The sequence below is a fragment of the Halichoeres trimaculatus genome, unplaced genomic scaffold, assembly GCF_033239565.1.
Source record: "Halichoeres trimaculatus isolate MK-OKI-2021-1 unplaced genomic scaffold, fHalTri1.1 fHalTri1_scaffold_5, whole genome shotgun sequence".
NCBI lineage: Eukaryota > Metazoa > Chordata > Actinopteri > Labriformes > Labridae > Halichoeres > Halichoeres trimaculatus.
This window is the reverse complement of record NW_027437183.1, coordinates 23,055,058-23,068,668: the sequence shown is the minus strand read 5'-3', so window position 1 is coordinate 23,068,668 and position 13,611 is coordinate 23,055,058. Positions and strand designations below refer to the sequence as shown.

The following is a 13,611-nucleotide window of genomic DNA, read 5'->3' as shown; positions in this document are numbered from 1 at the left end:
AGTAGAGGGGGCACATCAGTGTGCATTAGGAGCCGGATCATGATCCTAACAGGCAGAATATCAGACATTTAGCACATAGAAAGCTGCTCAGGTGCCGTAAATGAAGCGCAAGGCACACTCTCTGTTGCTTTTAAGATATCTGGATGGCATCAAATCACTCAAGCACTAATCAAAATCTGCTTTTCGAGGCATGCATGACACGCACGACTACGTTGTGTCGATACAAACCTGTAGGCTGCAGTTCTGTTGCCACACATCTGTCAGGTAGAGGCTGCATCTCACAGGCTCCGACCGAAAATCAGATCGCAAAAGAAAAAAAAAAAACGAGGTGCAAATTTGAAAACGCACCTGTCGTTCACAGCTGTGATCCTTACGTTGCAGTTTATCCGAGGAGCTCGAATCTTTCCCCAAAGCCTCCTCCTCCTGCTGCTCCAGTAATCCAGCAGAAAAAAAACAATACGTCGTTTTATTCTCGCGAATATGCCACAGACTACAGCAGCTTGTTGGTCCGCTGTGTTAAAGTGGATGCATGCCCCAGTTGCTCGGTGCTCAGGGTCTGATGTGCAGACACTCCGCCGTGCACGAGGTCTTCTGACAATAGCGCCAAACAGCACGCATTCACGCTCACCACGCAATTCTTACTCCACGAAAATCACGCACAAATGTCCGGGCGCACCTGTATGGTCAGCGTTGAAAATTATCCAAAGTGTCAATTACAAGAAAACAAAACAAAAAAAAAAGTATGACTTCCGGTACAATATGATATTTCAAAATAAAATCCCCGTTGATACGTGATAGCAATGAAAGCGGAATGAAGAGTGATAGATGAAGAGATACCGGATATAGTGTTAACATTAATGGGAAAATGTTTTTTTTTTCTTCATTTATTCCGTATCATGAAATTACAGGTCACACACTGTACATTTAGAAGTTCTATCAAATTTTCCATTTCATGATGGAAAAGGGGCAGGAAGAAGGAAAACTTATTAATACCAGCCCCTTTCTTGACATAATAAAGCAAACATACTTGATGGTCTAACCTTCAGATATTTAACAACCAATGGGAAAAATGTTTAAAGGAAAGGAAGATAAAAGAATTGAGAAAAAAGCACAGTCGATACATAAACCAGAAATCAAATACATTTAAAGAAAATAAGACTTAAATGAAATTAAATTAGAAAATGTAATCCAGAACATGAGGTGGGTTTTAATAAATTTTAAGAGGAGGCCCCTGCTTAAACTAAGACTGTAATTGTCATACAGAAGGACACTGATTACATTTTATAAGAACCAGACATGGTCAGACGTCAATTTTATATATTTAAAATGACTTACGAGCAGCACTAAGGGCAGTGGTAGCGCGTGCCTCCTTGAAACCTGATTGGCCACCTTAAGTGCCACCTGAAAAATCCAACATAATGATTGGATATTTACCTTTTAAAGGTAGGTGTTATCCAGACAGCAACTATTCAAGTTGTGTTGAAACAGGCTTCTGATATTTTTCTCAGGATTTAGATCTTGCACATTTTGTTTTTGTTAGTACTGAAAATTGTAGAGATAGAATCTACAACTTATTTTCATAAAACATGATTGAAAGAGATCACTGATTCCATATTCCAATGAGTATCACAAGTGGGCTCCCACAGTCTGATTTATGTGTTTCCTCATATGCTGTATTAAACACACACACACACAAAAAACTATTCAGAGAAATATTAAATTTGTATGATACTTAAATTTTAATAGATTCAGAATGTATGACTAGGGAAGACTGAACAGGGTAAAATGCTATCCATGTATGTGTGTATACATTCACTTCATACAACCCCTGAATGTTTCAGTACCCCTGTGTAGTCCCCTTAGTCAAAGAGGTCTGGACCCAGCTCTGGACATGGATCATAATCTGAAAGTCCTCTACAACCAGAGTAACCATTAAACACGTCGTGTGCCTGTTAAAACTGCATAGCATGAGTGTGTTGTTTAAATATCCCCAAATTCTGGAAAAAAAAAAAGAGTAATGCTTTTGTGATGAGACTATATAAGATAAAAATGTTGTGACTTATTTTTCTATGAGATGAAAGACAGGATTGTGTCTTTTCTCAAATGGCTCAGTGTTTTTAGGGTAGGATTTTATTTGAACTCTGCATGACGGATTTGAAATATAGTGTTTGCCATTTCTGGGAGATATGTTTAGTATAAATTACAATAACAACTGGCAAAAAAATTCACAAATTTATGACCAACAGGATTGTTTCCAGGAAAACTGTGAAGATGTAACATTTAGCAACAGTGCCACCTGCTGCCAAAATTATGATTCTGCAAATGAAAGAGGAAACATTTAGATTTACACATAACTGACAGCGTCACAGCTTTGTTTGAAATACAGCTGGATTTTTTTTTTTTTTTTTTTTTGACCTCATTATAAAATGGACAGGCTATGGATGTATGTATGAATATGTGTGTGTATATTGTAGAAAGTCAGGTCTAAATCAATTTTTGTTAAAAACATTTGGAATAACCTGCATCATTGTCTCATATAAACCTCAACTTTCCCTCCTCATATTCACACAGAAGTGCAAAATATCTGTGCCTGAACTGTACATACACAAACCTGTACATACAGTGCACTAAAAGTTGCAAAACAAGGCCTGTATTCAACTTTTAAAATGATAATGAAATAAATGAAAAACACAAAATCACAGATTAAAATACTCCTTTCATTGTAGTTTACAGGTTAGTCTGACTGAACGTTGCTGTCTTTGAAACCTTAAGCTCTATACTCAAACAGGGCTGGTTGCATTAGAAGGTGTGGACTTGACTCCATCCAAAGCTATGGGTAAATTTCATTATTCTTGTCTGAGTGTCCTTTTACAAGACAGACTCTTTCTTTAGTTTTGTTTCATAATTTACCAGAAAATCAAAGTGCGACCTTTGGGAGCCTGGTGTCATTTAGGTTACAGCATAATTACCACTGAGTAGTTAATCTGACGGTGATGGAGAATTAAAATCTCTGGAACCTCAAACCCAAGAAAGTGCCTCAGTTATTTATCTAGAGGACATCCCCATCATGTGGCTGTCTGTGGAAGTTAAACCCCTCAACATGGAAATGAACTCATGGGAAATATTTTTGATGAACCACAAGTAATGGGGTTTTCAGCTGACATCAGCAAAGGTAGCAAAGTTTGGCTCTTGTTTGTTTGTTTGTTTTTGTTTAAAAAAGAAGAATATAAAACATTTTAAGTTGTTTTTCAATAACAAATATAATAGCCCATGTACAATTACAGAGTGATACAAAATGAAAAAGAAAATATGAAATACAAAAATATTTAAATAAACATTTGAGGATTCGTTCGAAATGCTATTCCAAGTCAAAAGTTTAATTGACTGTATTTATGAAAGTTATAAAACAACTGGAAACATAATCAAAAAACAAACATAAATCTATCCATCAACAACATGAGGTAAGAAGATTACTAACCATGTGTATGTTTTGGTAAGAATTCATACGAAATGAATCTTTTTCTGATTCCTTTTTTTAATCAACAAAGTCACAAAAATGTTTAGAGTAAAATACATTTATTCATGGTATATCAAGAAACTCTTTGTGTTTTTTTTTTTACATCAAAATATTCAAACATGTAACTGTTATCCATTATCAAAAATGTGATGTTTTGATTTTCAATAAAACATGACTTTATACAAATGTACATTGAGATATACAGGATCACAGACTCAGGATGTTTGAATCCCATCAGTCAGGAACATGTTCCTGTCAGGTCACTTCAGCGGCTTGAACTCACATCGAGTGATATTAAGAATATCAAAGTGGCGGTACATCAGATCAGGTGATGGTGGAGCTGAACAGTCAGAGTCAGAGGCTCACAGAACAACGTAAATGAAGAGCGCCATGATGGCAGCACTGATCAGCCCAGAGATGGGAACTGTAACAAACCAGGCGATGAAGATGTTCCTGAACAGACGCCAGTCAACAGATTTCCTGGAGCGGAGCCACCCCACGGCTACCACGGATCCCACCTGTGATCACATGATTACAAAATTAAACCACAAGTCACAACCGAGCACTCCTCCAAAACTCATTCAATCCAAAATAAAACTGCTGTTTTTCTTTTGTCACGTGAGGTTTTCCAACTTTAGCATAACCAGCTTTACTTATCATCTCGTTTTGAGTTTGATTACCTTGCAGTGGGTCGTGCTCACAGGGAGGCCGATGTTGGACGCCACAACAACCGTGATGGCTGAAGCTAGCTCAATGCTGAATCCACTAAATTAGAAGGAAGCAGAAAACATTACTGCACTTTCACTGCATGATATTTCTCCTTTCTGGTAGTTTTGAGATGTGAATGATGTGTGTTCTACCTGGAGGGTGTAATGGGTGTGAGGTCTTTGCCCATAGTCTGGATTACTCTTCGTCCCCACACCCAGAGTCCAGCGCAGATTCCCACTCCACCATAAAGAAGCAACCAAATGGGTGTTGGTGCGTTGGACATCACAGAGCCACTTTCATATAAAAGCCACAGAGCCACCAATGGACCAATGGCATTGCTGGTGAGGAAAACAGCTGGTGTGAGTTCTCTATGTAACACAACTACATCAATAACTCAGGTGAAAACTCCCTTCATGTACCTGACATCGTTGCCACCGTGAGCAAACGAGCCAAAGCAAGCCGTGAGGATCTGCAGGAACTGAAAGAGCAAAGACACAGACGGCTGATCCACCTCCAGTTCATCCTCCTCCAGAGCCAGCTCCTTGTCTGCTTCCTGTGTCACACTTCCATCCTGGGCGGCGCTCCCGTTGGTCACGGCAGAGCTGTAGCTGCTGTAGCTGTCCACTCTGGATCTCCTCTGCAGTCCACCATCATCCACGTCCTTGTATTTAGGATCTCCTTGGATGCCGTAGATTGCCATGGTGTAGGAGGTGTAGCTGTTGTTCCTCCTGATGGGTCGCTCCTCTGTGTCACTGTCACCGATGCAGTCTCCAACCTTAGCCATGTGGAGCTTGTGCAGCAGGTCTTTGTAGAGGCCAGAGTCTTTATGGATGGTGTGAGAGCGTCCACTGTGAGGATCAGTGATCATCATTGTGCCAACGCTGCCGTTCAGTCCTACGAAACAAAGTGTTCACTGAAAAACTGTTCAGAAACTCAAACCTCAAAATCCAACCACCCATAGATTTGATGATTTACTCAAAGCAAATCATCACCCACCATTACTCAGATCCAAATCTTTGGTCTCCATGTCCAAATCAGTTTCCTCCGAGCCTCCGAGTTTGAAGGCCACTTTCTCACTGTCCACAGGGGGGCTCTGAGGCTGGGGGCCTGGTGGTAGAGAGGGATGCTCAGCAGGCGCAGGCTTACTGGTGGTCTTATCCATTAGAGGAGTCTCACAGGGAGCAGGAGCTGTTTCTCCTGGAGAGTATAACAAACAGTCAAGACACCCTCTCCTTTGACTGATGCTTTAGGGTCAGGTCGCCTATACATTCCTTAGCTGGACGGCAAACTAACAAGGGTAAAATCCACTGTAACAGACTCAACATCTTATATCAAACAAAAAATTCTACAAAAAAAAATTAAGACAAATGTATCTAAAGTAGAAAAACTTCAGATGATCTAACAATGAAAAGTCAAACTCAGAAAACTCATGCACAAGACCAGTGAAGTTTCCTTTGTGCAACACTTTACAAATGCAGTCACCAAACTTTGTTTTATCAACACTTAACACTAAACATAGAAGTATTTTTTTTATTCAACATGTATTTTGTGATTGTGTGAGTTTATCTTACGTTTCATTTTCTTTTTGAGTCGTGGACAGACAATGAACCAAACGACAAGAGCTGTGACGAGTGCACATCCCAGTGAAATGCACAGCGTCCCCCACCACGGCACTCTGTCGAAGCCCAGCACTAAAACACACACACACACACACACACGGACACACAAGTAGAGGAGAAATGCGTCACACGTGAGGAGAAAAAAATTACCTACCTCTTAAATTTCTTTGCTTTCACTTTCAAAATGAACATTAATGAGAGAAGAGTGTTGATGTTTTCGCTCTCTGTACCTTCAGACACATTGAAGCATCAAATACATCTCTGGCATTTTAATGCAGGAAACTTATTGTTTAAGAAAGAATACATTCGTTAATTTATTTGTGTTTTTGTAATAACTTGTTGTAGCTTTATTATTTAAAAAAATAAATTCCATAGACACAACGTGTGATATAAAAGCAGAACACATGGTTTCCTTTGTAATGAGATGAGAAGTTTCAAAAAATGTTATTTTTCAGAAAAAAAAGACCAAAAAGGGCCAAAAAGGACGACACTGAATGTCATGACGGGCTGCCTCGGCGTGTCAGTGTGTCCCAACAGAAACTGTATCAGTGGCATTACACACTCCTATCAGTCAGTGACAGAGGAACACATGTCACGTGCCAAGTGATAGTAAACTGAGGACACTCTGTCAGAGACACTTTCACTATTTTCACTTTTGGCAGATGCTAACACAGACTAGCTAAACTCGAACTTTTAGAGCAAAGTGTCATATTCCAGGTTAGTGTAACAAATTTTTCATCTGCTTATATATGTGAGCTAGTTCTTCCTAATGAGCCTGATCATTGCCTGAGATTCTCCAGCAGGGCCCTACTGGTAGTTCCTAAATCCAGACTGGTCTTTAAAGGGGACTGAGCCATTGCTGCTCTGGCCTCAGAGAACTCCCTGAAAACTCAGAATCATCTTTTAAACCTCTCCTTAACACAAACTTTTATTGTATTTCTTTTTATTTTAGACTTTTTACTTCTATTACATTGTTTGATTGATGTTTTCTTAACTGTATTTATTGATTGTCAAGCACCCTTGAACTTTGTTTTGAAAGGTGTTATTCACATAAAACTGGAATGGAAAAATATTTATGGTTCATGAAATATTTTCAGAAATGTTCGTGAAAGCATCCGTCTAAGATTTGAATTAAAATGTTTCACGTCTTTTGTCACCCTCTTTGTCATCATTCAGACCTCTTCTTACTCAAAGAGGAGTTGAAAAGCTGCTGTGTTTGTGTAGCCAGTGAAGACTGGAAGAACCATGTGTGTAAAGTGTGTAAATGTTCCTCACTTGGTGCCCCGGTGAACATGATGGAGAAGAGGTTGATCCCCATCGTGATGGCGTAGAAGATGGGCAGAGCTCTGAGGCCGTTAGGCACAGGGTCAGTCTGTGGAGAGCAACATAACATCAAACTTTGGACTTTTAGATCCTCGAGTCTGGTCACACAGCTGTAGTAAATATTTACCTTATGAGTAAGTTCTAAAACACTTAATACGCATTATTGGCATGACCTTTTCAAAACTAAAACCAGCCTTTCTGGGATAGATCTTTAAAAAAATGAGTGCAAAGACCTGTGCCTGAAAATGGCTTTTAAATAGCACTTAACAAATATCTCATATTTAATACTTTAAAGTTATTGACACTTTTAAAGCACAAAAGTCTTAGGGGATGATTTTTTTTTAAAGAAAGAAATAAGTGGAAAGAATAAATATTAAATTAATTGTTATAAAAGCTTTTTTTTTCTTCCTCTGATCCAATTTGATCATCTCACAACCCTCCAGGAACATCCCATGACCCTTTTAGGGAACAGGACCCCTAGGTTTGGAACCACTTCATTTAACTACATTATAAAGTATAACTCAATAAAACACTGCTTTAGGTCTACTAATGTTGCGTTTGATCTTATCTGTTAAAGAGATTTTTTTCTGTTGAATGAAACTTTTTCAGTTTATGATACAACCTGAGAAGTTCTGCTTCAGTTTTTTTTTTATTTTAAACACAGTTTTATTGGGTTAACATGGTCTATTTGTTTTATTACACTGCTTCTTCAAAGCCCCTGTCAGAAAGTTTTAGCTTGTGTTGATTTTGGCTCCTCCCTGTGAAAAATGACAACTTCTTGCATGTAAAGGTTGTGTTTTCTGACTAAAGATCTCATCCTGCTCCAAATAAATGTCAGTTATATCACTTAATGTGAATCTCTGCAGAGGAAAACGTAAAAAAAAAGACTTGTTTTGCTGCGTGTTGTACACCAACCCTCTTGCAAGATTAATAGCTTTTGTGAATTTGCTCTTCAGAGATGATCATTATTTTTTGCTGAAGTGTTTTTCACTTTTGCAAGGCACAAAAATGCATCCATAATATCCATTGTCAGTCTGTTTCATTATTACCTACCACCACCTTACAGGAGTTTTGACTTATGTCTTTACTGCTAAGTTTGAAATACTTTCCCCATCACTGTAAGCTGGAATTAGACTCAATAACAATTTGTGTCAGTAAGTTTTAGTTTGGCTCACCTTGTTCAGGATGAATTTGCGAACAAAATAGAAGAGGATTCCTGACATGATGCCAGACAGCACAGGCGACAGAAACCAGGATGCCACTTTAACAAAAGACATTCACATGAGCAGAGACAAATAAGCTTAAACAAACGGCTCCATTAAATTTGAAATATCTTACTCCAGGCTACAAATGTATATTCACCAATGCGTAGTATCTCTATCCATTTGACCCCCTGGTGACCCCTGGCCACCATGGAAAACCCAATTGTGGCTCCAACAATACAGTGAGTTCCAGAGATGGGGAGCTTCAGGAATGATGCAGCCAGCTGCCACACAGCAGAGCCTGCAGGAAAAAAAAGGAGAACAAAACATGAAAAAGGACAGCTCTAATGACCTAAGAGTCAAATATCCCACTGACAGAGTAAAGAAGATGATATCGATGCAACGCATGGCAGCTCTCACCAAACATAGCACTAATGGACCCAGCCATCAGGACGTGTTCAGAGCCGTTGTACATCCGGACGTCGATGATTCCCTGTCGAATGGTCTCGCTGACCTTTGCCCCCAGCAGCACTGAGCCCACTGTTTCAAAGATGGTGGCAAGGATGCAGGCCTGACGCAGGGTGACCACCCCGGAGCCCACTGCAGTACCAAAGGAGTTGGCCACATCATTGGCCCCCACAGAGAAGGCCAGGATGAAGGCGATGATGAAGCCGATCACCAGCAGCCACATGTATCCTGACAAGTCAGTCTGAGAGGACAGAGCCACTGTGGTGGCTGCAGCCAGCGTCGACAGTGTTGTTGAATCCATCATTACTATTTCTTAAGTTAACAAAGGTAAAATCAAGCCAAATGGGTTTTTACAGTAAGATTTGAGGTAATGTGTGTTTCATAAATATTTTTACAGATAATAAAAACAGGCTAGAGAACCACTTGGTTCTGTCTAAAGTGCTAACGGGAAAAACTAAAACTGCATTGAGAGCTTGGTATGCTGCGTATGTTTGTGGCCTTCATCATAAAATGACAGCGTATAAAAACAGAAGAGAAGTCCATCCTGAAGTTGAGGCTCTGATGATACACTCTGTAAAAACACATAAGACATGTGTTAATTCGTCTTTTTTACTGCTTCATAAGCAAAGCCTCAGTTACGTTACACATTAACAAAACTGACGAGACCCAACAGCTTACTGTGGTTCCACAGGCAGGATTTACAGCAGCGTGCTGTGGCAGAGGGAAGTGGTTATGATGTAGTGTTTTATATCAGTAATAAGTCATTAGTGGTGTAAGTCATTGTGGTTTTGCCCAGAGCACGGCATTACTGTTGAGTTATCTGACTGCACAGGGGGGCTGTGGAGAGCTGACTTAATCTTACCCAAGTTTAAAGTCACCGTCAGAATTCACTGGAAGTGCTTCACATGTGCAGCAGAGTTTGTTTCAGCCAGTCGAGAAGTTACGTCACATTACCAACAAGGGGAAGACTCAGAGTAACATTTCAACAAAGTGTTCTAACAAGTATTCATAACTTGTTCAACGATATCACTGTGATTTTTCCTTTCAATGTTAATATTTTATGAATTATTCCATTAAGACATGTTGTGGACAAGTTGTACAACACTAACTTAATATCAACTGTAAAGTACTTTAAATTGGTCTTTATCTCCTGGGGTGTTTAAACAGGATTTACTCAGACTTTGGAACAGTAACTGCTGGGAATTAAGCCAGTAAATATCCATTTATATAATAAAGTTAACATTCCACAGGTCTAGCCTTATAGTAACATTGACACTAACAGTAAAAAATCTCAAGTTCCTGATAATAAAAAAAATACACACACAATAAATTCACATGATTAAAACATTTAAGCTGTGAATAATGGGTCCACTTAGAGTAGCCTGGACTGATTTTTTGACAAACTCACCATGAATATAGAAAATAACGGTATGTTAATCTGCTTAGCTGCTATTGCATAATTCAAATGGAGCGACGTAGCCCAAAATACCGAAAAGAAACAAACTTTAAGAATAAAAACACAGGGTAATGTGAATTATACTCACAGGTGAAGCGTTGTATGCTTAGGAGCAGTTCACTGTCCTGCTAACAGGTGGGAACCAGCCAGGTGAGGTGTACCAGTCACTCAGAGGATGTAAGTTAGAGCCGTAGACTGCGCTGTTTGGACGCTCCTGTTGAAGGTCGCTTTATATAATAAGCTGAGTGAGTACACGCCTTCACAGTCCGGTCATGAGACCACTGCTGCCCAAAAAGCTAATGTTTAACGTGTTTGTAGACATGGAGAAATAATGACTGTTTTCACTGATTATGCTACTTTAAACGCAAAACCCTCAAAATTTCCCCAAACTCCCATGGAGACAGATGTGTCCTTTGTTTTGCCTGAATATATCTCCTTCTTGTGCCTGAAGAAGAAACGATTAAAGTATTTAAGGCTACAAAGTGTTTACGGTAATGAGGGTGTATTGTTTTTGTAAAATCAGTGTAATATTCCCATAATACTCCGAGATACTATGTTTAGTTTAAATTATTTTGCGTAAAACAAATAAAGAAACTCAAAGTGGAGAAAATAGGTGTTAAAATGACCACAAGTGGTCTTAATATTTGGCTGCATGGCCTTTGCTCTGGTGCCACCTACCGGCCAAACTTAATATTAAGGATTTACAGTAGAAATATCAGAAATGCTGTTATACTCTTAGTCTTGAAATGTTTTCTGATATATTTTTTTAATGCAAACCAAAAATAACAAAAAATAATTCTCTAGCAAGTTACCAAAAGAGCATTTGACTATTGTAATTCTAACATAACACAGATACTGTATTACAAGTTGGAATCATTGTATATGTTTTATTTACTGTTTTCTGCATTATTTGAATGTGTTCAAATGAAGAAAGTGGATATTGCCTCCAAAAAAGTGACATTTTTTCATTTTTAGATAAAATTTACAGACTTCTATTTAACTTTTTGCACTTTGGCATGTCCCAGCAGTTTTATAGCAAGCTACTTTTAATCTAAAATAAAATACACAGGTTTATATATTTTAATTTGAAATGTTTGCAAAGTGAGTAGAGAGTAACAAATATCTGAAAATATAAAAATTTGCCTAATTAACCAAAAATGTCATTGACCCCCTAATGCCTCCATGGACCCCTTAGGGGACAAGGACCCCTGGTGAAGACCTCTAGTCTGAAGAGTTCAGACATTAAGTGGGACATTTTTTTATGTTTGCCATCCAGACCTTTCACTTCCTTGTCTGTTCATTTTTTGTGCCTCTTTCTTGGGGTGTAGGGATATCAATAAGAGTGAAGCATTAGATTTAACCGTAGTCATTGCTATAGATAACCACCTGTATACATGTTGCTAAGCAGAACATGAAGCAACACTTACAGACTGTTACTGATCAACCTGTTATTTAACATGAATGGTCTCTGTAATGAGCAGCTTCAGTAGAGCGTCTGGCCTCCCTCAGCGTCAGCACTCTTTGGCTCTTTTCCGAACTGCTACACTGCCTCCAAATCTGCTGATAAGTTCCTCCTGATTACTCATTTATTAAGAAGTACTGGCACCTGTCGAATGATTCAGTTTGGGTCTGTGACATCCGACAAGTCAACACGTGCACACAAATGCTGCCAGTGTGGAATATTCTGACCTCTCTGCAACTTGTGACAACTTTGTATGGTAGTGGCTCACAGCTCTAATGAGAGGAAATGTGAAGTTAGTGGAAAAATTCAGCACATTATTAACCTGCACCAGACTGGAGCTTCTATTCCACGCTCCAGTTACAGTTAAGGAGTGATAATGAGCTCATCCTGTGACATAAACAAGTGAAGCAATTATTTTAGATTAAATTTCACTTTTGTCAAGAGTTGAACTGTGTTTTGGGCATTCAGCTGGCATTAAATTCTTTCTACGCTATAGTTTTTCACTATATATCCTTAAATCCCTGCCAGCCCACATTTAAACCATCCTGCACCTAACACACTATGACTCAGCAGGACTGGAAGAAACTTTTCTAAAATCTAAAGAAAAATCCAGGTAGACTCTGTGTGAATGTGATTACTGTGCTATGCTCATGCTGTATTTACATTAAAACTGCACAAATTACATTCTGCTGAGCTGCTTTTTGGGCCATGTGTCTTCTTTTCCTGCTCTTAACAACCCTGTGAGAAGTTTTTAACTGAACTGAAATAAATCTTTGAAATCATTGCTGTAGGAAAGCTTTCAGAAGAAGTGATTAAAAGGAAGTAGAACAATATTTTTTTTGTCTTAAGTCATTTGTGAACCAGATAAATTCAACAAAAATGTGAATCTTGTCAGAAGGGCAGGCAAGTTGATGCGATTCCTCACTGGAGCTTTTACTTTTGCATTCAATACATTTCAATACATTTTATTGCCAAACATATCATATTTGATACATGAGTTTCAAATACCTGCATCTCATCAACATGACAAGTAGGGATGGGTACCTTTTACATTTGAAACAATACAGTACCAATGCCCGGTACCTGGCAGTCAGTACAGGTACTCAGCGGTACTGATTTTTGGAACTTTTTTGTGTTTATGTGGTAAAAAATATCAATTTGTTTAATAATGAAGTACTTTTTTTTTTTTTTCAATTACACATATTTACTCTTCAATATATAACCTTGCAATGCTGTGTTCATGGCCAGCATGGAAAATCCCCACTCTCTGCTATTATCTTATAGTCACAAGGATGTGTATAGGTACCTTTTGATTTTACTTGAATCGGTACCCGATACTTTTGACAGAATTCTGTTGGTATCTGAAATTAAATTACTTAATTTGGTGCCCATCCCTAATGACAAGTGGTTTCCTTAAAAACCCTGTTTTAAAAAAAACAAAGCAAAAACTGTGCATGCATTCCCATCCCTTGAGGATTGTCATTCCACTACAGGCAGCTGAAGTTGTCTATTGGCCTTTTTCGAAATGGCTGCATTCCCTCATAATCAACACCCCCTCTTTTTTTTTTAAGTTGTTGTAAGATTAGAATCTAAATTGTAATCATTTTTAAATAAGTATTTTCTGCATAGAAAAAAATGCACAGTTACTAAAACCTTTACCAATAACATGTCAAAATCCAATTTATCAAGTGTCATACAAAACAAAAAAAATTATAAACAAAATCATAAAGCATTTTTTTTGGCTTTTTAAAAAGGGTTAATAAACATCTCAGTTTGAAAAAAAAAATCCTGGCTATTTTTTGATTGGTTAGGCTTTTAAAGGTTAAGATATTCGAAATTTACCTGAGTGTTATCAT

At 38.4% G+C, this 13,611-nt stretch overlaps 2 protein-coding genes across 4 annotated transcripts in view; both read right to left on the bottom strand.

The window, feature by feature from the left end:
* The window catches only part of dtx1 (deltex 1, E3 ubiquitin ligase), a 72,821-nt gene extending 72,115 nt beyond the window's left edge, over positions 1 to 706 (bottom strand). For 2 of the 3 annotated variants that reach the window (XM_074669982.1, XM_074669980.1), the window contains exon 1: positions 229 to 706. The gene's annotated coding sequence lies outside the window, so the exon portion shown is untranslated. The remainder of the gene's footprint in view (positions 1 to 228) is intronic. The other variant, XM_074669981.1, reaches the window with a different exon arrangement.
* Positions 707 to 3,782: 3,076 nt separating this feature from the next.
* slc20a1a (solute carrier family 20 member 1a) lies at positions 3,783 to 10,489 on the bottom strand. Its single transcript, XM_074670830.1, has 11 exons — positions 10,382 to 10,489; positions 8,790 to 9,408; positions 8,530 to 8,670; positions 8,343 to 8,428; positions 7,120 to 7,216; positions 5,797 to 5,916; positions 5,222 to 5,422; positions 4,645 to 5,119; positions 4,378 to 4,563; positions 4,198 to 4,282; positions 3,783 to 4,035 (listed from the first exon to the last, which is right to left on the bottom strand). Exons 2-11 carry the CDS (start codon positions 9,139 to 9,141, stop codon positions 3,880 to 3,882), a joined length of 1,899 nt encoding a protein of 632 aa, XP_074526931.1. The 5' UTR covers positions 9,142 to 9,408; positions 10,382 to 10,489; the 3' UTR covers positions 3,783 to 3,879.
* Between the last annotated feature and the right edge of the window lie 3,122 nt (positions 10,490 to 13,611).

What these genes read in the sequence shown, in the direction of transcription:
- slc20a1a (XM_074670830.1), bottom strand. Translation starts at nt 9,141, where the DNA reads ATGATGGATTCAACAACACTGTCGACGCTGGCTGCAGCCACCACAGTG. An exon ending in AGATTTGGATCTGAGTAATG is followed by an intron (nt 5,120 to 5,221) that starts GTGGGTGATGAT and finishes TTTGTTTCGTAG; the next exon opens with GACTGAACGGCAGCGTTGGC. An exon ending in ACACCCATTACACCCTCCAG is followed by an intron (nt 4,283 to 4,377) that starts GTAGAACACACA and finishes CTTCTAATTTAG; the next exon opens with TGGATTCAGCATTGAGCTAG.